Source organism: Neolamprologus brichardi, chromosome 23 (assembly GCF_056152115.1).
Source record: "Neolamprologus brichardi isolate AB-2024 chromosome 23, ASM5615211v1, whole genome shotgun sequence".
NCBI classification, from domain to species: Eukaryota; Metazoa; Chordata; class Actinopteri; order Cichliformes; family Cichlidae; genus Neolamprologus; species Neolamprologus brichardi.
Genome location: NC_142125.1, coordinates 13614680 through 13640686, shown reverse-complemented (window position 1 = coordinate 13640686; position 26007 = coordinate 13614680). Strand labels below are relative to the sequence as shown.

At 39.7% G+C, this 26007-nt stretch overlaps 1 protein-coding gene across 18 annotated transcripts in view; it reads left to right on the top strand.

Moving 5' to 3' along the window:
* kif1aa (kinesin family member 1Aa) overlaps positions 1–26007 on the top strand; it is a 49541-nt gene that overhangs the window by 14205 nt on the left and 9329 nt on the right. For 3 of the 18 annotated variants that reach the window (XM_087836551.1, XM_087836546.1, XM_035907449.2), the window contains exons 9-38: positions 34–99; positions 191–208; positions 317–395; positions 746–824; positions 1100–1242; positions 3458–3496; positions 6004–6206; positions 7200–7279; positions 8134–8209; positions 8833–8912; positions 10318–10424; positions 10513–10593; positions 10683–10863; positions 11857–11929; positions 12601–12691; positions 12777–12925; positions 13013–13191; positions 13517–13654; positions 15594–15905; positions 18727–18845; positions 18931–19037; positions 19808–19943; positions 21054–21216; positions 21317–21407; positions 21502–21620; positions 21724–21779; positions 23476–23584; positions 23669–23735; positions 24026–24110; positions 24200–24305. In XM_087836551.1, the coding sequence (XP_087692677.1) occupies positions 34–99; positions 191–208; positions 317–395; positions 746–824; positions 1100–1242; positions 3458–3496; positions 6004–6206; positions 7200–7279; positions 8134–8209; positions 8833–8912; positions 10318–10424; positions 10513–10593; positions 10683–10863; positions 11857–11929; positions 12601–12691; positions 12777–12925; positions 13013–13191; positions 13517–13654; positions 15594–15905; positions 18727–18845; positions 18931–19037; positions 19808–19943; positions 21054–21216; positions 21317–21407; positions 21502–21620; positions 21724–21779; positions 23476–23584; positions 23669–23735; positions 24026–24110; positions 24200–24305 (3332 nt within the window). Of the gene's footprint in view, positions 1–33; positions 100–190; positions 209–316; positions 396–745; positions 825–1099; positions 1243–3457; positions 3497–6003; positions 6207–7199; positions 7280–8133; positions 8210–8832; positions 8913–10317; positions 10425–10512; positions 10594–10682; positions 10864–11856; positions 11930–12600; positions 12692–12776; positions 12926–13012; positions 13192–13516; positions 13655–15593; positions 15906–18726; positions 18846–18930; positions 19038–19807; positions 19944–21053; positions 21217–21316; positions 21408–21501; positions 21621–21723; positions 21780–21890; positions 22107–23475; positions 23585–23668; positions 23736–24025; positions 24111–24199; positions 24306–26007 lie in introns of all 18 variants that reach the window. The other 15 variants (XM_006790448.2, XM_006790447.2, XM_006790446.2 and 12 more) reach the window with 11 other exon arrangements.

The window sequence follows — 26007 nt, the reverse complement described above, 5'->3', positions numbered from 1 at the left end:
CGTAATCCTTATCTGCCTACTGTTCTGTCACAGGAAGGAGCAAATATCAACAAATCTCTAACCACGCTGGGGAAAGTCATCTCTGCTTTGGCAGAAATGGTCTGTATTAACCATTTGTTGTATTTTTTAAGATGAAGTCGATTTTGTGCTGGATAAAAATTACAGTTTCCACTGTCTCATTTCATTTTAGGACTCTGGGCCGAATAAGGTGAGTGATTTACATGTTATTATCCTAATTCATTATTTATTTGAACCTATAGTAAACACAGAAAAAATTAATTCATGCTGAATTTTTGTGTCTTTTATTTATAAACAGAATAAAAAGAAGAAAAAGACAGAAAGCTTCATTCCATACCGAGATTCAGTTTTGACTTGGCTACTGAGAGAAAATTTGGGTATAAACACCGTTTTTCAAAGGCATCGAATGTCTCTAATTTTTCTAACATCACTGTGATATGTAAAAGAATCCAGAAAATCATGCGTCTGAACCCCAAAAGCTAATCACTTTTACATTTTAATGCAAACCACAACTTTTCTGTTAAATGTAAGATTTATATTGTACTTATGTAATTGTACTATATGTGACATTTTTCGGTGTAGCAAAATCTAAATTTTAACTTCTTGTTCAGACAGAGTGTTTTCCTATTTTTCTGACACCACATTCATGCAGAACTAGTGACAATCAAGTAGTTCTACACATTCTGAACTCAAAGCATGTTAATTTACATCTGTTCTTCTCTGTCAGGGGGAAATTCTCGAACTGCGATGGTTGCTGCTCTGAGTCCAGCTGATATCAACTACGATGAGACCCTTAGCACGCTCAGGTAAACAGAGCAGACAGCACATTTTGTGCTGCAGATTTTTCCTCCCACACAGCTGGTGAATGTTGCTTTGAAGGACACCGGTGTCGGTGAAACGCAGGCATTGTGTAATCCATGTTTCCCTCAGAGGCTTGCCTCACTTTCACACTTCAAACATCCTTCACGGGTTGCAGCTGCAGCTCCGGGCTGCAGAGACGGGGATGTCGGGGGAATTATGTGTATATATGTGTGCGTTTCTCCTCACACACCTGTGTCTCAGTGATCTTTTGCATTCCCAGGTATGCTGACCGTGCCAAACAGATTCGCTGTAACGCTGTCATTAACGAGGATCCCAACAACCGATTGGTGCGTGAGCTGAAAGAGGAGGTGTCTCGCCTGAAAGAGCTCCTCTTTGCTCAAGGCCTGGGCGACATCATTGAGAGTAAGGGACCATTCATTGGATTTATGTGCCCATTATCTGTAGATTGAATTTTAAATTGTTTATAATGGTCTTGGACCTTTTTTTTTAAGAGTCAGCCTCAGCTCAGCCCACTCACAAACAAATTTGTTCTCCCTGTGCTCACAGAAGCCGTGATGTACTCACAGACATGTTGATCTGTTCAAATAGACCAAGAAGCAAATTAGGAACCAGCCAGGACAATAAAATCAGTGGGAAGAAGTTAATGAAAATTAATAGATAGCAAGTGGTTTCAGACAGCAGTAGGACCAAACTTGGCACGAATGCATTATTCTCCCATTTGTGTCTAAAAACAGGCTGGAAAAAATGGTGTAGGCGTTGTTTCTAGCATTAGCATCTGAAGCTAACACATCATACCAGCTGTGTGCTATGTGAGAGGAAATGTTTTGCCTCCACTCCTGTCCTTAGACAGGCAGGGTGCTCTTACATAAATACACACACAAGTTATACATCTCCTTATATTGGGAAGTGAATTCGTCTTGATTAGGTATCATCTCAGTAGCACTTTTTTTTATGTCAGAAACCATTACAGATACCACAGCCTCAGTTATCCACAAGCACCGATATCATATTCCCATTCTTAGGCACCTGAACAGTTTATAGTGTGTTTGGTGGAACACAAAACTTTTGGATGAGCTGTACAGCAAACCATATATTTATTCAAATCATTTAAAAATGGTCGAAAAAAACAAATATGGTCAAGAGGTCCAGCTCGGTAATGTAAAACAGCATCAGCAGGAGAATCCTAGCAGCCTGTTTGCGCAAAGACACAAAGTTGAACAGTTGATTTATAGTAGAAAAATTATCTATAGAGGGTAAAACTGTTTTGTAACTGGCTGTAAACATTTTTGAATATATGAATATTTTAACATGGGATTGACTCATTTTTGGAGCCAGCAGGGAACCTCAGGGTGACATTAAAGGAACTGCAGTTTTTGATACTTCGTTAGAGGTTGATGCTCACTCATGACTCACCTCTCCTATGCATTAGCTTAGACTATATTACACTTGTTTTTCCCAAAATGTAATCCACTAATTTTGGTTAATTTACCTAATTATATATATATATATAAGTTATAAAGTAGGAGTGGGCGATATAAACGATATACGATATAAACGATATAAATTTGGCCAACGATAGAGATTTTGACTATACCGCTCTATCGCGATAGCGCATGTTGATGATATCATCAAGCTGCGCCTGCTTTGGTCAAAAGCATCGCAGCGGCTACAACCATTATTATCTGCAAATTATGCCAGGCGATAGTCATGGCAAAGAGATGAAGCACTTTTGAAATATGGGGAAAGATAAAAACGTTTTAATTAGTTTCAAAAATCTCTCAGTCAGAACATGGCATGTCATGTTTAGGTGGAAACTAGCGAGCTAACTTCCTGTTAACTTGTAACTCCGTTAAATTTAATAAATTCTGTTTTCATGGATGCATGGATGTTAAACTTAATTGTTACACCTGGTAAAGCAGCAACGCTGATGATTTTATTAAAGATGAAAGAATTCAGACCTTTTTAACTCTTAGTGTTCGTTTGACGTTGGGACCTGAAGCGGACGGAGTTTTGGACCCAGATTACTCAGCGAAGCTCCTCACTACGGCAGCCATAATGCTCTGACAATCCATCAAGCAGTGCGGCTTACCAAAGTTGTACTAAAACATTTTTTAACAGATTTCTGCACGCCCAAATCAGTTCGAGGTCAGTAAGCACAACCAGAATTCATACATAAGGCACTCTCTCGATTTTTGAGAAAATTAAAGGATTTTAAGTGTGGAAGATACGTTATACAGAAGAAAAGAATATATCGCGATATATATCGTTACCGCACGTGCTTCAAATTATATCGCGATATGAATTTTAGGCCATATCGCCCAGCCCTATTATAAAGTATATATAATTTTGGTCAGAACATATAGTATTAACTCATTGCATCTCTAATCTTGATACCACTTTTACTGCAGTACTGCAAACAGATGTATTAGATGGATGTTATATTATTTTAAAACCATGCACAGTTCCTTTCCCAGAGAAAGATCAGGATTAATGTTTGGAGCGCATAGAGCATATTAAGACTGCAGTGCTCAGGTGTTCACCAATAGCTAAATGAACATTTTTACATGTGGAGAATTTAACTAAAGGTGTTGTGCTGTCTCTCTGTCTCTTCTCCCAGCATATCGAGCGTCTGGTGCTGATATCGAGGGTTTGAAATGTGTGTTTTCTGTTTCTTGCTTTCTGGCTCTGCAGCTTAGAATCGCAGCTGATTAATGTGGCAGTGTTAAAGTGGTTTTTCAGTGTTCTCTGCAGCACCAAAGGAACTGTTCTGATTGTTTTACATGATTTTTAGTGAAACGCGAGAAGCTAATGTTAATGAAATACAAACAGCATGCTTTCCATCCCTATTCAGGCTTTGCTATATTATGGTGCTGTAGAGATCTGAGTATGACTTTATAGATGCACTGATAGGTCAGCGGAGCAATATAGTATGGAAGCTTGTGCATCATAATGGGATTCATTTCATCTTTAATTTCCCTGACGTAGAAATTGTGACATCCATTTCCCCTGGCAGGTCTGTCTGTGTACGACGTGCTTTATTTTTCCGGCAAGAAAACACACATATCACATAAAAAGATTTAATGACACATGCAATGCAGTGCAGTAAAGAATTAAATCCCCTAATATATTCTAAGCAATATATTCACAAAACATTGAAAATATTTATAACGATGTAATAAAAATCTGAATAAACCTCAATAAACAAACTTAAAAGTTTGGATGTTGTGAGAAAACAGAATGCAATAATTTGCAAATCTCATAAATATATTTTTATTTTCAATTAACAAAATAAAACATTCTAAGAAAAAGATGACCTCATCTTGAACTTGATGGCAGCAGCACAATCAAAAACGTTGGGATAGGGTGATTTCCCACTGTGTAGCATCCCCTCTTCTTTTAACAACACCCTATAAATGTGTGGGAGCCGAGGAGAGCAGCTGCTGCACTCTTAACAGGAAAACGTTCCTTCCTTGTCTGATTGAGGATTATAGTCCTGTTATTAACCTGTTGCCAATTAACTTTATTAGCAGCGATATTTCCCTTAATTTTTTCCTCTTAATTGTTTCTTCCTTCCAAATATTCTCATGAAAGAGTAAAAAGTCTCAGTTTAAATATTTAGTGTTCTGGGGTTAATGGAAAATGCGTTTATGAGATTTGAAAATCATGCTGCCTTTATCTCCATTTCAAACATTATTCCAAGTGGGGTTTTTTTGTATTTTATAATGAATAAATTAAAGAACATTTTTATTTTTAAAAAATTATAGTACAGCTCAGTATGTTTATTAAGGTCTTTTTAAAGACCACACTGGCAGCAGTACATATAAAAAAATGTTTTTATCCTGTTTTAGCTATAAAGCTATACAAAAGTGGACCAGGTGAAGCATTCATGATATAACACCTTTCCTGTGCTAGATCCCTAAGTTCTCAAGTTCCCTAAAAAAGGTAATTTATAATATGATATTGCATTAATTTAAGTGAGGCTCAATGTAAAAAATAAAACTTTTAAGAGAAAGAAAATGTCTCTACTTTAAAAAGATATTTGGATAATTACCTTGTTACATTTCCCTTTACAGTTTACGAATCATCAGTCTGTCAACGCCTGTTGGCAGGCAGGATAACAGGGCACAGAGGAACGATAAGATGAGGGTGATGATGTAGTCTTCAGACATATAATCACTTACATAATAGTGGATCTTTTAGGTCTTCTGCACTTTTCATGCCATAGATTTTTACAGTCTTTCCATAATGCACAACTTAATTAACCGCAGAGGCAATATTATGTGATCAATCTTGGCGAGCCGAAGCCTGTCCAGATGGATGGGTGTGATACACTTGGCCAGTTTATTGCTCTGTGTTGCCATAGCAGCAGCAGCAAGGTTGTTATTATTGCTTTCTGCTCAGGCCTTTCAGGTGCCACGATAAAACCAAGATAAATCTTTGAACAGAAAAATATAAGGGGCCCTTTTTTATGTGTTACCCAGAAATTTCATTCAAAGCTAATCAGACAAACTCATCACTGTGTCTGATCCTCTACCAGAGAAATGGATTTCTGCTTCCAGTAATTTGTTTGACATTAATAATTTCAGCAAAGCATGCTGAGCAGTAAATGCATCTTGCTGCTTTTAGATAATAATCTTAATTGAGAGTTCTGGCTTTCTAATGTTCTGTGCAGAAAATAAGACGCCATTAAAAATGAGTCATCGTGTTTGCGCACACAGGCTCTGCAGAGCTCACGTACTTTGTTGTTTTCCATAACTGATGACAGTTTTTAATTTTTTGGTAGAGATGCTTGAATGGGAATGAGTAATGGAAATCTTTTCTCATGCTGCTCGAACAGTTTCTCAATGGTTCTGCATATCACGCTGTGCTTGAAGTTTTGTATGGTAGCTACATTTTCGTTGAGTCGTCTTGTGGCTGGATGGCCTCCTTGTTGCATCATTTGAGTTGTCTGTGGCTTTCTGCTGGTGCTGCCCTCGCTTCTGTGCTACCAGTTCAAATTTCTCTCTGTAAGTTAGATTTGTTTCAAGACACGTATCTTCTTTCTTTTCTATTCTCTTCTCTTCCTTTTCTGTATGCATTTCTCCGTTCTTTTACTCCCTGTTATCGATTACCCCAAACCCCGCTTCCTGTCCCCACTCCCCACGCCCCGTCCCACCCTGGCAGACATATCCGATTACAAGAACAATAACAATAAAGGCCAAGCTGTGAATCAAAGGGATGATCTCTCCACAGTGACCAATGCCATGACGGGGATGAGCCCCTCTCCATCTCTCTCAGCCTTGTCCAGTCGGGCCGGATCTATTGCCAGTCTGCACGATCGCATCATGTTCAGCCCAGGCAGCGAGGAGGCCATCGAAAGGCTGAAGGTGAGCACAAAACCCCGTTTAACCCCCACCCCAGCCTTACACAGTCTGGAAATAAAACTTCAGTGAGATTCACTAAGCATTTGTTGAGGTTCAGAGTCTTTCTAATTGTGGGCAGATTCAATAAAAAAAGTTCAAAAAACCAAATTGGTCTTTTATACTATGCCTTTCTGAGCATTTCCAGTAGATTATAACCAAAAACCTGATTTCCTAAAAACAAATGGGTCTTCAGAAATTCCCAGAGCCCAACAAAATGACCACCAACAGGCTTCCCACGCGCATATTTCTGACCAAAACTCCGACTAAGGCCATTACACACTGAGCATATTGTGAAAATTCTGAATTTTATGCATGCAAACACAGTACACGTTGCATTTTTGCAAAGAATTTGTGGGACGTGTACTCACAGCCCACCACAATGCAGCTCAATTCATCAAAGAACAGCAGAACTGGCAACCAGTTCTATTCACAGGTTCAGACCGAGCACATGTGACAGACGCGAAAAAGGCTCTGTCACATGTGCTCGGTGTGAACCTGCTCTCATCTGTGAAGAGAATGGGGCTCCACTGGGACACCTACCAATTCTGGTGTTCTCTGGTGAATGCCAATCAAGCTTTTTATGAGCAGTGTAGTTATAATTAAAATTATGCACCAAGGAGGACAAGCAGAGCAGGGTCACCCCAAGCCCCCCTTTATTTGTGTCCCTGGCTCTTTTGGCCATTTTAATACTCAATGAAGCTCTACATTATGGCACAAAGACATTATATTCACACACTTTTTTACATGCCAACATAAGGTCATCTAATGAAATCACAGATATGGGACATTTAATTTCTGGTACTTAAAAAAGTAAGCAATTAAGTAAGCTAATAAAATACTGGAATATACTGGAATTTTATTGCTTCATTGCTGAATTTGGATGTTTCTTTGCGTTAAGTCCAGATATAGTTATTATTTAAATGATTATCACCACACTTTTTTATTTTTTAACGTCAGGAAACGGAGAAAATCATCGCTGAGCTCAATGAGACCTGGGAAGAGAAACTTCGCAGAACAGAAGCCATTAGAATGGAAAGGTAAGACAACGAGATTTTAGTTTTATTTTAATTTATTTTATTGCGTTGTTTAAATTCCTCTTTAAGATTAAACTTTGGAAATACTAAAGATGCCAAAACAGGAACAACATCCTAATAATTCAAGAAAAGAGAAACACAGAAGAATTACAACACACATACAAAAACTTAAATGCTGTAAGATGAGAGAGGTAATATTCAAAGGAAAAAAAGGACAATTTCCTGAATTAAAATTTCTAAATTTCCAAGATTACAGTTGTTCATTTGCAGGAAAATATATTTCTTTAAAAAACAAACTTTTTTTTGTTTTTATAAAAGTTTTATAAAACTTTTATAAAAAATAAAAAAAAGTTCTCTAAGGTTTGTAGTAAATATTCAAAGTTTCAAGGACATTAAAGATATTAAAGTCAAAAACTGCAAAAACTAAAGATAAAAAAGCATAAGAAACCTTGGTGTTCTGAGATTAAAGTCACAGGCTGGATAATCTCACCTACGCCACAGCGGCCATCAGGAAACGCTATTTGTTCCCCTCAGATGGCTGTAATATGCTGCCATTAATGTGCCTTATTCAAGAATATTAAAATAGAAGTAAAAATTAATCATGCTTAATCTTAATCTTGTTTTCCACACTTCTAAAATGATTGACAATGACAAGCATTAGTATTTCTTCCGGTCCGGCCTAAGGTGAAGCTTTCGGTGATCTGAGTGTAGAGCAATTGGTGCCACCTCCAGAATAATATTGGGTCTATGCTTTATTTAGGAAAGACAACATTTCTCATTGAATCAATGTTGAAAAAAAAGTATATTTACATTAAAAAAAATATCTCACTTGGTTTGCTGATGATATTTGTCAACAGAGAGGCCCTGCTGGCCGAAATGGGTGTAGCAATGCGAGAAGATGGTGGAACAGTTGGTGTGTTCTCTCCAAAGAAGGTAAAAGATGTATTCTACTTCTCCAAAACCACTGTGATCTAATCCTTACCGCTTCGATTATTCACTGCTGTGCTTGTTTATTTACCCCCAAAGCCCACTGATAGCCCTAGAAAGCCCGAGCCCGTGTTTATCGACACAGTCGGGCTGTTTTCCCCCAACGAGGTTTGTAGCTCTGAAGTGTTTCAAGTGTCTCCTCTGATGAGTGCTCGAGCCTCGTCGAGGCAGATCAGACGAGAGTTTCACTGTTTCATTAAGTGTTATCCTAAATCTACTTCATTACTCACTTCAAACACTCCCTCACTGCACCGAAGGCAGCCATGGGTGTAAACATGGGGGAAAAGATAATAGCAGTGCCCTAATTTTAGTGATTTATGGCTGCTTGCCTGCAGCCCCAAAACATCTGACTTCATTAAACACTCCATGCTGGGACGCTGTGGGGAGTGACTGCATGGTTTTAACTATTGCTGATTGTTTGATGTTTCTTACTGGGAGAGCTTGTATTTCAGACCACCTGTTGTGCACAGCTGACATATGTTATAATGTAAATAACATATGGATGTTCAATGACTCATGCATATTGCTTACCGAAAGTTAACAGTGAAATATTCCCCGTTCTGTGTCAGACGCCTCATTTGGTGAACCTCAACGAGGACCCTCTGATGTCTGAGTGCCTGCTGTACTATATCAAAGACGGGATCACCAGGTAAGAGGCTGACATTTTACAGCGTAATAAGAGGAAGGTGGTTCTCACCCTGAGAGGACAAAACCACTGCAGGGAAGACCAGGAGAAAATGTGATGTAAACAAATGTGATTTATGTAGAAAGTAAAGTCTGCTGAAGCTGTCGTGCTGACCTTTATTTAATTAAAACCCCACTTGGATCCTTTTTATTATTAGATGCCTCCCATATTATTGCGAATGACTCATAAAAAGTGTGGGGTCAGCTTATGATGAGGGCACACCAGAAAAAGTTTAAGAACTGCTGTATTAGCATGATACTGATTTAAAAAGGACATTGTTTTTATGCTAATCTAACTTCAAGAGACAACAGGCCTGCATTGCAAACATGTTCTCATCACATGGTGTCATATAATGTTGTGTCAGATGCCTGTGCCTCACTGGCACTAAATGTTCTCCGCCAGCGGCCCAAATGTGGCTACATAGGCCACTGAGAGATAATGGTCCCCATTTAGAGACCCACACTTTCCAAAGAAGGTTGGTCAGGTTCATCAGCCAGGCGATTGTGGTTTGTCTCCCCTTTTGATCCTTGTATTGTATTTAGTACTTGTTTTTTTTCACTACATACACTGATTTATTTCATAAATGAATATATTCATATACATAAACTGTATAGGATGGACATGCCATAAAGCTGTAATGGTTTTAATAGGCAGTATGTTGATGAGAATTCCTGTGGTTGCAAAAAGAAGTCAGATTTCTTGGTCCCTGTCCTCAGTGAACACCTTCCTGATGAGATTATGGGCTTAGCTGCTAGCTTCAGTTAGCCACTATGTGATCGTACTCTGTCACACTGATGTGATTTCAAAAGGAGAAGTAGCAGAAGTGTCGCTCTTCAGAAATCACAGCCTGGTTACTAAAAGAAATTCACTCAGCTTGATGTGAGCAGCTTCCTGCCAGAATTCTTTTTTTCTATGGATTCATCAGTCAAAGTAAAGGTATGGCTGGCTAATGATGTAGCCCAGCTAAGGAGGAGGCCATCAGTGATTACTTCCTGTGACACTGTCACTACCATGAGCCTCTTGTCACGGTGGATGGACGCTTTCTTCTGCACAGTGATACGATCTGATGGTGTAGCTTTGAACTGTTCACAGTAACGTTTGTGAATTTTCAAAGTAACCAGGTCATGATTTCTGAAAACAAACATTGTTACTGTGTTTTGGGATTTGGTTTGGTTTCAGGTGCTTTCAGCACATCTGTATAGCCCAACAATTTAGATGAATAAAAAGCACAACATGCAGGAAGAAAAAGACTACATTTGATTTTGAGGTGAACTGTCCCTTTAAATAAAAAAGGACTAAATGTTACATAGATGAAGTGTGTTATTAACTTGCTTTTATATATATTCATATTAACTTTTATGTATTTTAGGGTCGGTCGTTTAGATGCCAGCAGTCGCCAGGATATAGTCCTCAGTGGTCACTTCATAAAGGACGAGCACTGCACCTTCACTAGTTCCACTGGCCCAATGGGAGAGAGTGAGACTTGCAGCTGTGCACATCAAAGTTAAATATTGCTGTAATGTTGTCAGCAAAGCTTCATATGGAATTTTCTTTTCCTGAGCAGCAGTTGTCCTTGAGCCTTGTGAAGGAGCTGAGACATACGTCAATGGAAAGAGGGTGACAGAACCCACTGTTCTGAAATCAGGTTGGTGCAACGTGTGCCATAACTAGCACAAACATTATATGCATAGATTTTGTACTTGTACTCTCTGATCTGATGTGATGCCCTTGCAGGAAATCGCATCATCCTGGGGAAGAGCCACGTCTTCCGTTTTAACCACCCTGTACAGGCCCGGGCTGACAGGGATAAGAACCCATGTGCCGAAACCCCTGTTGAGCCTGTGGACTGGGCCTTCGCTCAGAGGGAGCTGTTGGAGAAACAGGGCATTGACATGAAGCAAGAAATGGAACAGAGGTACGCCTTCAGGAATAAAGATACAGTAAAAGTCCATTTCTGGAACTTAAGGTAACAATTAGTATAAAAAAAGGTCCAGGTTTGCACCAATTCTTCTAGATTTTGCTATACCTATTGCAAGGTGCAATAAGGAAATACTTTGTCCCAATGCACAGATAAACTGAATAAAATGTGTATTTTTATTCTTAGAGTAGATTTGAATGATTGATTGTTGTTCCTATCTTTCCTGTTTTACGTCAGAAATCAATCCCTGTCTATAAATAGTCCTGTCGTCACCTCAGCCTGCTCATTTTTGTTTGCTCTGTTTGTTCCTGCCACATTTTTGTGCTTTGGATTACATTGTTTCCTCATGTTTTGGATCTTCTTTTTTTTCTTTTGGACTTTGTTCTAATTTGGGCGCAGCAGTTAAGCTTGCGTCTTAATTTAACAGTCTTCGAGGGTACCACTCCAGAGACCCGCAGCTATTTCTAAAACTGCATTCAGTTACTTTTTAATATTTTCTGAGTCTGAGTCTTCTGAGCAATTTATGAGCCAGTCTTCATGTATTAGAGAAAAAGCATCAGATAAAGCAGTGAGGTTAAAAACAGTGTAACCATGGACTCTTACATGGTATGCATAATCTATATAGCTTTATCCCCACTGCTGCTACTGGCTGCTTTGTAACCCACCTCTAATCCAGTTCCTCATTTTCATGCTCAAATCAAAGTCATATATATCTACTGTCATTGAAGTCGGATCTTTTCTGTGCTGGGGTCCTGCATCCAGGAAAGGTGGAGAAGTCAGGACATAACTTCCATATCTCTAATGTAGATGACTACAGATGGAGTGAGAATTTGCTTTTGTGGTCCTGTCTGAAGCAGTGACCGAAGTTGCCACTTTACCCAAGCCTGAGGCTTCTTTCTCAGTATCAATGGCTTGAAAACACACAGTGAGGTAGGGCATTACCCACCTACATCAAGTCTTTTTTTGTTCACTTTGTTTTTTTGTCCTCAGGCTGCAGGAGCTGGAAGATCAGTATCGCAAAGAAAGAGAGGAGGCCAGCAACCTTCTAGAGCAGCAAAGACTGGTATGGTAATGAGAGTTCAGCTTTGACTGCTATCAGCAGTAATCATTAAAGTAAAACCAACAAAAATTCTATCTGAACTGTCTTACACACAGATGTAGCTGCAGTTTGTATATTTCAGTATTGGTATCTACTGTTTACATTATATAAACTGTACTATCAGTGAGCGGATTTACAGAAAATACCAAATAAAAAAATTATGATGGTGTTTTCAGATCAAATGTGAAGCAAAGTTCACCTTACTGGAATTTTTAGGCAATTTTGCAACTCCCAAATATTACTCAGCAGGAGAAAGGAGAACCGATACCTGGGATTACATAACAGACACATATTTTTAAAAAAAAACAAAAAACAAAACAAGATTTAATCAGCAGATCTGACAGCCCACAAGCTACAGCATTTCATTTCTGATTCTCTGTGGCACGAGGAGAATCCACAGTCTGTGGGAGAATTTTATCTGGCAGGATCTGCAGCATAATATCATAAAGTATTTTTAATTCACATGGATGTGTATTTGACAGTATTTATATGCACAGTTGTACGCCGCGACACATTTTTCTGGGCTTTAATTCTAAATGCAGTCTTTTGGGGCCTTTCATTTCACTAGTCATTAATGATTAATTCAACCTGAATGGCTTGTTTATGTATTTAAAACTTTAATTATAAATTATTAGGATTATGAAAGCAAGCTGGAGGCTCTTCAGAAGCAAGTGGACCGTTATAACCCAGAAGGCCCTGAAGAAGAGGAGGAACCGGAAGAAGAAGGTAAAAACAATTAATACTAAGACAGATTTATAAGTCTATATTAGGGATAATCATACCTTCATCGAGTCCTCTTTCTGGCCTACAGTGCAGTGGACGGAGAGGGAAAGAGAGCTGGCTGTGTGGAGTTTCCGTAAATGGCGATGCTACCAGTTCACCTCGCTGCGTGATCTCTTATGGGGAAATGCCATCTTCCTGAAGGAGGCTAATGCGATCAGTGTCGAACTTAAGAAGAAGGTTAGAAATGTCATTTAGACTGATGAATATATCCACAGGTCTACGCTGTGAAACGGCTCTTTGAGCATACTCGTTCTTCCCCTGCAGGTGCAGTTCCAGTTTGTGTTGCTGACAGACACTCTTTACTCCCCCCTGCCTCCTGACCTGTTGCCCCCAGAGGCAACTAAAGACAGAGAGAAGCGACAATTCCCACGTACTATTGTGGCGGTGGAGGTGCAAGATCAGAAGAATGGAGCAACTCACTATTGGACATTAGAAAAACTAAGGTGGCTGAACATACACGCAAGTCTTTGATGAACAAAATCGTAAACTTATCTTGGTAATCAAAAATTCATTAGGTGTCGCACTGAAACTCTTGTTTTAGTGCTCTTCAGTTTGTAAGTCAGTTTCTTTTATTGCAAACATTCGCTTCAATAATTGCACTTCCAAATTAAAAATATCTACCAACCTAATATCGAACAGCAATAAAAAAAGAGCCATGCTTCAGTGTCTTCCTCAGTGCTATTTTATTTCTTCCAAGCTGTTTACTTTTTCTCATTAACACCCTGCTCTGTGTCTTTTTTATGTCTTCATTGTTGGTGCTTTCTGCAGGCAGAGGCTAGATCTGATGAGAGAAATGTATGATCGTGCTGCTGATGTGCCCAACAGTACTGTGGAGGACTGTGAAAATGTGATGACGGGAGGTGACCCCTTTTACGATCGCTTCCCCTGGTTCCGCCTGGTTGGCAGGTAAATACTGAGTCCAACACATCGGGACAGGAATGAGAAATACAGAGGCCAACAAGACCAGTATTAGCCATAGCTATCAGAAATTTAGGATATAGGGAGGCTGCTGTCCACTTTTCCACTTGCAGGACATCGTTCCTGAGAGTTAAAGTTCCAGGCACTTGGGTTGGAAATGCGGCTTTCCTGTGTGTGGAGTGTACTCCAAAATGACGGGGACACCTGCATTAATTATCTGCAGTTCATTCAGTCTTGTGTCCCTACTTGTCAAACTTTGTATTTCAGCCACTATAAAACCTGCCAGTACAAACTGAAATAACAGTGTAGCGATTAATACATTTGATAACAATACATTCCAGCTAATGACAGAGCTTTCTACATCAATGGGAAAATCAGCTATGCAAGATTTGAGAAAAACATTTCGTCAGCCCTCCTACTCAAAACCTGCTGTTTCTTTCTCTTCCACTTTGGCACATGGCCTCCCAGTGTCTCTCTCTCGCTCTCGCTCTCTCACTTGCACCTGTTATGTAATATTAAGCGTCTCACTCCAGCCTTTAATGTTATTCAGCTCCTGCAAGACATGGAAACATTGGAAACTGTGCCCTTGAGCTGTTCTTTTTCAGGTTTTCAATCTGTCTGTCCATATTATAAAGGTGAAAGCAGGTGTATATTTATCCAGATGCACAACATTTGATGTTTTCAATGCTTTAGTTTTAATAGTTTACTGCTATTTTATACTACATCCACTTGCTGTTTAAAAAATGTAGCTGCTGTCGAGAACTGATGGGTTGAATTAATACATAACTGAATACAGGCTCACTTTGTACATATGTGGCTGATGTGATAACTCAAAGTGACTGGCCATTTTCAAATGAAATCTGTATGACGTTTAATTTCTGTCATTACCTTTAGATGCAATTAAGGAAGCCTGTGAGCAAATGATCTTATTTCACACACATAAATATTCACTGCCAAAGCTCAGTTGCAGCATATAGTGTACCATTACAGTAATCCAGTGATTACTGGGAGTAAATCCAACTGTAACAAGTGCCTGTTAACAGGTTGGTCACCAGAATTCATTTTGTGAGCAAATATGGTGTCAAACAGCACTGTCTACAGCAGGAGTGGGGGCACTCCAGGGCTCAGTGGCTGGTGTCCTGCAGGTTTTAGATATCACCCTGGGTCAACACACCTGAATCAAATGATTAGTTCATTATCAGCCTCTGGAGAACTTCAAGACATGTTGAGAAAGTAATTTAGCCATTTAAATCAGCTGTGCTGGATAAAGGACACATCAAAAACCTGGACACTGGCCGTTGAGGACTGGAGTTGGACTCCCCCGGTCTGTAGCACTGAAGCTGTCATTTAAGGAGGTTCTTTGCATGTGATCCCTTAAAAAGTGATCAATCATGGGACAGAGCTCCTTTGATGATTGGCTCACTTGGCATGATTAACTTTGGTTCCTTCCCCTGCTCACTTTTTTTAACAGTTTAGATTACAGTTACCTGCAAGAGCGCCCATTCCTTGAATTGCCTTCTCTACATTTTATTCATCTTAGCCTCTTCTTTTTATACGCATGTGTAAAAATCTGTACTTAAAACAGTAAATTTGAATTCCCCTGATACTCACCAAGCAGAAACTTACATGTGCGGTTAAATCTGCGCATGAGGACTGGGCAAATTACGGTGAATACCTGTGTAGGTGAAATAATGCTTGTTTTTGACATGCCTAAAGTTAAAAATGTGTCTATCTATAGCCCACGATCAGCACAACATTTGTAGCTTTCTGCAGTCTCCCATCTGTCTTCTCTTTCTCTGCTCTTTGCTCAACACTGAAACAAACAATAAAAGACTGACTCAGAGGGAAGAAGGTTTTCTCCTGTGGATCAGTGCGTCCCTTCTCTCTAACTGTACTAACCTAGTTCCCATGTCTCTGGCTGCACCAGAAATCCCATTTTCAACACATGCATGAGCGAGCGCATGAGTGACCCCACCCCATCCCCGACCCTTTCCACCTCTGAAATTACTGAGCTGGCTGACTCGCAGCGGGAGGGTCGCGGGGAGGAGGAGGAGTTGGAGGATTTGGACGACCTGGACGATGATATCTTTTTGGACGACCCGAGCTCCGAGCTCGGGGTAGAGGATGATGATGATGATGATGATGATGATGATGATGATGAGAGAGAGCTCTGCCGAGGCTCCAGCGAAGGCCTGGATCCCTTTTACGACCGCTCACCATTATTCAGTGTAGTGGGAAGGTTGGTGAGGTTTCAGGAGCATGCTGATGGAGGAAACTAGCTCTTTCACGCTGAGATGCAGGGTCCCTTTCCCTTGGCAAACATCAGGGTAGATGGAATAGTATTCTTGGAAATGCAGTGAATAATAGCGTGTATATCTTCACATAGCCCTCCTTGAGTTGTGGGCTGGGTATGCATAAATACACAAAATATAACCATAGTGTGCTTTGTTATTTTATGTGGCAAACATGGGGTGTGATCTTAAAGTGACTCTCTCCATAAAAATTAAAAAGCAAAGCATACCTAAGTTGATTTTTGCCAAACACCCCTGTAAGGTTATCTCTTTGTGCACCTCTGGATAGCTTCCAGCATGACAGCAATGTTTATATGACCAAGACTGTCTTTATTTGGCCCAAAACCACAGTTCAGCTTGTTCTCAGATGCCACTGGATGTTAAAGTAAAACTTTGCATTGCCAGTCAGTGCACTGTAGCTGGTGTACTTTGTGAATTTGACATTTTGAAGCTACATTATTTGCATTTTGGCGGCTGCCATGTTGTTGTTTATTTGGACCCCATATTGATCATATCGGAGGTTGTAATGCTTGAATTCATTAAAATTAGTACAGAAATTTATTGGATGGTCTTTATCACAGAGGTCAACATTAAAAAGGCTCTGAAGTAGCATTTTAACATGGGAGTCAGTAGGGATTGACTTGCTTTTGGAATCAGGATAAGTGGTCACTAATGGAACTGCAAGTTTGGCCCTTGGATGCTGGCTCATGTTTTCAGCCCTGCAGCATTTCCTAATCCAGGACACTGACTTAGTTCTTGGACACTCTTCCACTGAAAAAAGCTCTTTGGTCTTTGGGTTGTAGATAGAGATCAGCTCTCTTTATTAAGGATCATCCTGAACATGAACGTAGTGACCTAATTTTCATAAAGTCCATGGCAAATCTTCAGGTGAAAGTGGTCATCCATCAGCCATCCAAAGAGTGATTCAAATAGAAGCTACACTGCCAGCACTCTAAGGTTACACAAGGAGATGACCTTGAAGGGGAAATTAATCAAACTGAAGTCAGATTTTTATAGATGAAGTCACTAAATAAGTGCACCTGAATTATGTTGCTCTTTGGTCTTCTCCAAATTACTGTCCACCTCAGAGATCTGCTGGTTCAGTGTTAACACTGGCATGAAGCATTTCAGTTGGAAAGCTGCAACCGAAATTTGGAAAACAACTTTTCCTACATTTTTTTTAATTGTGGTATTTCCTTTTACTGATTTCCTTAAACACTTGCTTACTGCTCAAAGTCAAACCAGACCCTTTAGTGTCTTGCCTTAGCTGTCACAGTATCTCTAAATCTTGAGCTGAAAATGTTGAGTACCACACTATGCGGACACTGGAGTAGACATTTCTGGACTTTTCCTTTTTATCTTTAATCTCTCTTTCAACTAAATGCTTATTTTTCTTTGCTTTTGGAGTGGGGGTATACAGTGGCTCGATGTGTCTCACTCTTACTTAAATTCTTCCTAAATTCAGTCCAGAGTGGGTCCATTTATGCTTCTTGTTTCTATGCAGTGCTGACGCTGAACGGCTGTTTGAGGTGTATGTCAAATCAAAGTAGTGGCTTATAAAAAAGAAAAAGGGCTTTTGACTCCCCAAAGCACTGACGCATCTCAAGAAGTAGATAGAGGTCTGATGTGCATAGTAAGAGGAAGAAACAGCGAAATGTTCTCACCGTGCTGTGAAACCTGAATACAGTTGAAAGAATCTGAAAATTTTTGAGCTAAGTGGTGTTCGAACAAAGACTCAAAATCTCAAGATGAAAGAGCTGGTTTCTACAGCAGCTGTCTCTCTTAGGCATGCCAGAGCACAAGTCTTTTCATTTTGACCTTTTTTTTTTTTTGTCGATTTTTACGTGAATACGTCTGATGATGAACTCGTACCCCTATTTTGTACAAATTACCCCTCCGGCCCAGGAGGTGCACTTTGATTTCTGATGTCATTCGTTGGTTTTTGATGTAGCATACAATCTATGAAGCTGTTGGCAGTTTTGATTCAAGCTGAGCCATGTTCCGTATGATGATTTCTGTTCCATTTGCTTTTGATTCCTTTTGAGTCAAAAAGTTGAAAGCATTTTTGTTCACCTTTTTTGTCCTGAGCATGCCTTATTTGCACCTCACCAATCTTGTCATAAGCCTGTCGTTTTTTACGCTGTCCACCCTTAAATGTCTATCCCTATTGGCTTGTGAAAAATGTGGATCAGTTATTCTATTATTTTTAAGAAAAGCATTTCTAATGCAGCTCTTCCCAAATTTCTATTCTCAAAGAAACATAGTCTGTAGCAAAGTGCTTTAAGTTCTCAGTTTGGCTTTATACATTATATAGAGTCATTGTCATGATAGCATGTGATCATAAAGCAATGCATTAAAATGAATTCATTGCTTACGACGAAAACATCTGCTATCCAGCAAAGTCTTGAGCTGGGTTCTAATTTTTAAAGTTAATAAAAAGAATAGAAAGTTTAGCCTTACATACATGCTCCTTAGCCTCACTATCCTTCATCAGTACAACCCAAAAGTTTAGGGTTATTGCATGTGACCCATTATTGACCTGATTATATAGTCATTATTGAATGATAAGGATAAGCCCACTCCAAAGCAATAGTAAAGGGCAGCCATGGCCGTCGCAAGAGCAGTCCCAGCTTCTGTTTGGTTGCTTTGCAGTTCTGTGTTCTGTTGTCCAGTCCAGTGATTTTTATCAAATGTGGCACGTCTCCTTGGTCTGGTTCTTGTTAATGCTTTTTTTTCCCCTTTTATTTCTCTCTTTGGCTTCCCGTGCAGGGCTTTTGTTTATCTGAGTAATCTGCTGTACCCGGTTCCGCTCGTCCATCGCGTGGCCATTGTCAGTGAGAAGGGAGAGGTAAAGGGCTTCCTTAGGGTGGCAGTACAGGCCATATCAGGTAAGGCTCAAATCCTCAGACTCACGATCGTTGAAGCGATTGACGGGACAAGCTGTGTGTGATTTCTGGAGGGAGTGAGGTGAAGGTTCTCTGTGTTTCCCTCCAGCTGATGAGGAGGCTCCCGACTACGGCTCCGGAGTGAGGCAGTCGGGCACTGCCAAAATCTCCTTTGAGGATCAGCAGTATGAAAAGGTAGTGAAAAACACACTATAGTTATTACAGTTAGTTTTCACAGTGTAGGATTTACTTCTATATACTGTTGCCGTCACAATTTTTGTGATTTTAGGTGAGTTGAATTACACGCTGTTCTAAGGTCTTACATGTGTAACATTTTTGTATAACTCGATGTACCCTCTCAATAGATTTAGGGTTTTCTGGCCATACAAACATGCTGGTCAGTGGCTTTGACCAATCACTTATCTCGAATGTAAAGAAAGGATCCTGCCATCATACACCACTGTGTCACCAGTGTACACGTTTACTTCACTCAGATGGCACCAAACTGTTACTTTTGCTAATATTCCTGCCTTCTCTCCAACTGATAGATGTATTTTGTTTTTTTCAATTTTAGAAGAACTTCTTTTACCATTTAAGTTTCCTTTGATGCATTTTCTGTATTTATAGAAACATCCTCCAAGTACAAGGGCCAAACTCTGAATCATCTTCAGACCTTTTATACGCTTATTTTATGAAGAAATTACCAAGAAATAACCCATACCCATCATTAAAATTGCCTTTGAGAGAATTCCAACTACATCTGAAATATGTGACTATGTTTAGAAATGTGTTATTTCTCTACAATGAATGCAATAGTGGCGCTCAAATGAAGTGGAAAATGCAAAATAAAGCCCTCGTTATCATATACAATAAGTGAAAAATGTTTTTGTAGACAACTAAAGGAGTAAATGATGTAACTGTTTAAAAATCTGAGGACTGTTCACCACTCTGCTGTGCTCCTGTAGTTCCAGTCAGAGTCCTGCTCTGTAGGACTGTCCCGCACTGGGATTTCTCAGGAGGAGCTTCGGATCGTGGAGGGAGAAGGGCAGAACGCAGAGATGGGGCCGTCAGCTGATGAAGTCAACAACAACACATGTGCGGGTAATCGTATTTTACGAGTGAATGGACACATGTTCTGCGTGTTTGCTTGTGTCTGTATGTGTGTGTATGTCTGTGTGTGGTCTCCTTTTTGGCTCAGCAGACTGAAAATTCACAGGAAAGACTTTAAAAGAAATCATGTTAGATAGGCTTGGATTTGGAGGGCAGACAATGGCAAACGGTGGCTCATGTGGAAGATGTATAAATTAGCCCAAATGCTTGTCTCCAATTTCTTGGTAACTCCAGTCCATTCCTGGTCTGTTCCAGTAGAATTTATTGACAGTCGGCTCAGCATCTACCTGGAATGCAACCTAGCCAACAAAAACATTAAAAAGAAGTGTCTAAACATCACTGAGATCTGTTGATGAGTAAAAAGGTGAAAAACCTGTCTTTTGAAGTCATTGAAAACACATTTCTTTACTCCTAAAGAAAATTTACTACTAAATGTGGTTGAAATCTAAAAGTGGTTGAAGTCCTCACCGACCTCCCCTCAGACAACCAGGAGATTTGAACCCAGATGCTTCTTGCTCTTTTTTTATTAACACTAATGAGATTATCTAATGGTCAGAATGATGCTGTTAAGTATTCTGCACCAGACATTTTATAATAAAAAAGATGCAAAAAACAACCAAAAAAGCAAAAACACCCACTAAATCTAATAAAAACACACAAAGGAGTAAAAGGAGAGGCCTTTTTAAACAGCAGGGATTTATATAACATCCATACAGTGTTATACAATCTTGCAGTGTCTTTCACCTCACGTACATGTACGTAGTACTTACCAAAGTCAAAGTGTAGAATTAACAGTGTCTGAATTTCTTGATCAATAAAATAGATCACTCTAAGTAGATTGATGATTTATTCATGGCCTTTAGATCAAAAAACTAGCATATCAACACTGAAAAGTCAAGACCCTTGTTACTGGGAAACCTTTAGGTTGTCCAATATCCTAGAATAATAAAGCTTAATCTTTAAAAATTAAACATGAAGGTCACGCCCACCAACCAGATTTAGGTTAGGAAAGAACATTCATGGATGTCTAGTCCTCAACGAGAATTTCCAACCTGCGTTTATTTTTCTTTTTTCCTTTTTCTTTTTTGTGGTTCCTTGCAGCTGGATCAGATGAGGTGGAGAATCCACTGAAGGCTGGTCTGGATGGAGCACTCGATACAACTCTGGAACATCTCAGGATCGGTAATATTTTTACCTTCAGAGTGACTGTCCTGCAGGCCTCCAGCATCTCTGCGGAATATGCCGACATCTTCTGCCAGTTCAAGTAAATTGCTCTTCCCAATATTTCCGCTGGAGATTTGTGATCGTTGGTGTTCTTTTTACTGTTTTACATACAAACTTTGCATTGATTACTTTGTCTTTAGCTTCATCCACCGCCATGATGAGGCCTTCTCCACTGAACCCCTAAAAAACACAGGCCGCGGCCCTCCTCTCGGCTTCTACCATGTGCAGAACGTAAGAAGAGTCGGCTCGTGTCCTGCACAGCTTTATGCATTGTTCTGTATTTAATAGGTTAGGCACTAAAATGGATTGTTTTTTGTTTTTGTAGATTGCTGTTGAGGTTACTAGATCATTCGTGGACTACATCAAGACTCAGCCAATTGTGTTTGAAGTCTTTGGCCACTACCAGAAGCAGCCTTTTCTTCCTCTTTGTAAAGATGTCATGAGGTACTGTGTTTGCTTATAGCATTTACTGCATTTATACACATACTATGATGAATATGCTTGCAATTCTTTATATTCATACGTAACTGTGTGTTGTGACACCCAGTCCACTACGCCCCTGCAGGAGACAGTTTCCACGAGTGATGCCTCTCTCCAAACCAGGTAAATAAGATGCTCTGCTCGTGTCTTATCATTTATTTTTGTTGTATTGCTGTTGTACTCGTCTGCTTGCAAGTCGTATCATCTCAGCTTCATGTTGTTGGGTGCGAGCAGTGGATCCTGACGCCTCGCCGGACCGGGAGAAATCACTGGAGCTCATCCGATACTTGGTCCCAGATGTGTTCAATGGGTCACTGGTGGACTCGCTGTCAGGCCACGCTCTGTCTGCCGCTGGCTTAGCTGCTTCCTTCCTGCTGGAAGGAAACGAGCAAGCTCAGCTGCCAGCTCCACCCATCTCTATCTGTTCAGTTATTAAAGCTCAGAAGCCGGGTTGGTCACTGATTGGTCAGATCCAAGAGAATCCTGCAACTGGAAACCCTTTTTTATATCGAGTGTTTTTCTTGGTGTGACTTAAATGAGCCAAGTGCATTTTAAAAGCACTAAAAGTATCTCTTCCAGCTCTAGGATTTTGTGACTGAGTCGCCTTGTAGATGAAGCACTAACACAAATATTCAGTGTCAGTTACTAGTTGCTACTTGCTGTGTAGTAAAACTCAAGTTAATCGATATAAAAGGGGAGTTTTCATGTGTCAGGATTCTGCAGTTGGATTGGCTCTCTTGTACTGTGTGTTCACTGTTATGTGGTGCATTCTCCTTGCAGTTCCCTCTTTGAGCTCCTCTTGATTGGATCACAGTGCCTTTCTTCTATATTAGTCTGCCACGAATGAAACTCTCTCCGATGGGAATGTTAACTATAATGTACATTGTGGTGCATATGCATATATAACACACCTGAGATTTATCAATCCCTGGGAATAAATTCACATGTTATAATAGGAAAGCAATCAATCCAAGGAGGTAGAAAACAAACAGATGAAGAATTAAATACAGCAAAAAGACAACCATTTTACAGGCTACAAATTTGTCTCACCTACTTTTAACCTGTAACAGTACAGATATTTAAAGCAGTATATGTCTATCTGTAGTGTCACATCAGTTTTGAGCTGGTTACATTTTTAAAAACATTTTAATGAACAGCTAAAAACTAAAACCTGAACAATATTGGTGTTAGTTATCCACCAGATTGTAATTTCAGTTATTCTGTTGGCTAAGAATTATATTGCATCTCTAAAAGTGACACTTGAAGCACCTTTAATATATAAAATACATAGTAACTCCCACAAGTATGCATCACATTATACTGTATTTATTCTTAGAAAATTGATTTCTGCTTCAGCTTGGGACAAATTTAAGGGATGCATGGATTTTTTTTCTTTACCTCTGAACTGCTTTTGGGCACCAGTGGAAATTAAAGGATTTCTTTAAATGTTACTATTATCCATCAGGCGACCAAGCTTTTATAGAGATTAAGATGTCTGGCATTGTAAATATCCCCACTTGGTCACCTGAACGTTAAAGTGCTTTATAAAGACATATATATATGCATTCTCTCACCTAAAGGATGGTTCAGACTTTTATTTCTTTACACAGAGCGGTCAAAAATGTGCTAAATGAAAAAAGCTTCTTGTACAGTACTGAGTGGGTGCTCCTTCCCTGAATCACTGATTTCCTTTCTTCTCCCATTTCTCTTTCCTTTGTAGGGTAGGTCCTTTCTCCCTGCAGTTAGCTGCTAGCCTGCGCTAGGTTTACCCCTATTGTGACTTCTTGTATAATCCTCTTTCTAATCTTTTTCAACACAGTACCTGCCACCAAACTGACGGCCATGACCCGTCCACAGGCAGGACCCTGTCACTGTAAATATGACCTCATGGTTTTCTTCGAGATCTGCGAGCTGGAGGCGAACGGGGAGTGAGTATCCCGAGTCAGCAGAAAATTGGGAGTATTTGTTGGGCCACAGAAATCTCTGAGGCTCTCTTTTTTTCTGTCATTCAGCTACATCCCTGCAGTAGTGGACCACAGAGGAGGAATGCCCTGCCATGGCACATTTCTTCTGCACCAGGTATCTTAGTCAGGCTGGGAGCAAATATGTTGCAATCAAATCAACTGTCATCAAAGGATCTTTTATACCTGAAGACATTCGCATTTGCCCTGTCAGAGCAGAGCTATGAGAGGGCAAATGCAATTCTACCCAGATTGATGCAGCACGAATGACGCACATCAAAAGCGTCTCCAGTTTGGTCTTAGTAATTGTAGACAGCCTGTTCAGTGGATGTGTCACGCTCTGCAACCTTTGAAAAATGTCTTAAAAGCATATTCTGTGTGCTCACTCTATCCTTGTTCCTTTTTCAGGGCCTCCAGAGGAGAATCACCGTTACTATTGTACATGAATCTGGAAATGACATAGAATGGAAGGAAGTCCGTGAGCTTGTTGTGGGTAAGACTGATGTTCAGCTTCTCTAAAGCTGAATACATTTTACCAATAGTCTGTATGAGCTGTTCTTACAGGCATTTCTGCTTTCCCAGGACGTCTGCGCAACACGCCCGAATCTGATGAGACCATCATTGATCCTAATATTCTATCTCTCAACATTTTATCTGTTGGATATGTCAGGCCCCTGCACGATGACAGGTATGTACTATGCTTAATGTTTGAAGCAAATATTTTTCATTTAAATAGCAAAATAGTTGCAAACTACTGTGTTCCCATAGCTTTTTGAATTATGTGGCAGCTCAGCTGAATTTGGAAACCACTTTACGGTTCTGATGTTTGTGGGTCTTATCTGAGAGTGTGCGTTACTGCTGCGGCAGCTCCTGCACTGGAACACGACACACGGCAAATGCATGGCACATATGGGGTGACCAGGTGTTCTCAAACTTAATTTTATTAACCCGTTCTCCCACATTTTGATTAGCTCATGTTTACCAAAGTCAACAGATGCTTGCAGGGAATATGTGGCTTGAAAATAAGTTTGCTGATTTATGGATGAATTTCCCATAAAACCTAAAAATGATTTGGAAACAGAATAGCAGCTGAAACAGATGCTAACAGTTTTAATGCTTTCTGGAAACGACAAATGAAATAAACAAGTATGTAAAGACCATTAAAACAAGCCTTTGCTTCCATTTGTGCTCGTAAAAAGTAAACCATATTTGTTCTTCAATTACAAGTGAGATTTATGAAATAATTTACAGCCCACAAAATCTTTTAATGACATCTAATCTGCTGGGATCTGGTCACCCTAAGCATATAAGTTGTAAAAAGCATGGCAGCAGAGTCACAGCTTGAATGTTATGTAAGGAAACTCTGCAAATTCCCTTTGTGTTCTTATCGTTATCACTGTAACTGCATGAATATGCTGTAGATCCCTCTTTCTGACAACAGCAGGTCAGATTCAGAGTCACTTTCCTTGAGTTATTTAAGAATCTCTTTAAAGCTACACTTACCACACCAGTAGCTCTGAAGTCACTCGTCCATGCTGGCTGCGCGACCCTCCTTGGTGTTAATATATGCTGCTGTTGGTTGTCTCATTGCACCTACATGTTGCATCTCACTGTGTTCATCACCTCTCATTTAAATCCTCTCATCACTGACCCCAGTGTAGGTTTAAAAAGTGTTTTTTATTAACCGTGCACCTTAATTTTACTCTGTGTAAACAGATCAGTATAAAATAGAAATGCATGCTCTTCTAACTTTTCCACTGCCATGCATATCTTTACTTAAATATAGAATCACTAACACACCTTTAACTATTTTGTTGTTGTTTTCTACTCAGTGCAGAGTCATTCATTTGACATGCAGCATTTCATCATTTTATTAAATCACCTGATTGACCTTCACTTTTCTAATGACTCTGGAAATGATGTTTCTGGGTGTGATGTACAACTGGAGCCTAGTTTATAAAGAAAAACAGAAGAACAGAGAAGGTGTATTGTTCACTTAATGAGTAATGGCATAACTAACACAAAGTTCACAGGAAAGAGGTTAGAATGAGCTGTTGTGAATGTATAACAAAAAAATATGTTCTGACTTTTATACATGCAACTTTTTGTACAGACACTCATTTTATGTATCATTTCCTTGCCTCCTTTTCTTGCATTTTATCACAGATGCAAACCAAGGAGGTAAGAGAGGAGTTGAGCCAACATGCATTTAGCAGAATGAGAGGCTGCAGAAACATCATTTTAAAGTGATTTTAATTCAAAGTGTAGTACAGAAGCAGTATCTGGCCATTGCTTTGTTACAGCCTGCCACTGGTATTATTTGATAGCGGTACACATTGTGAGAAGAGTGTAGAGATATCATGCATTTTTTTTGTAATAAGTAGTAATCA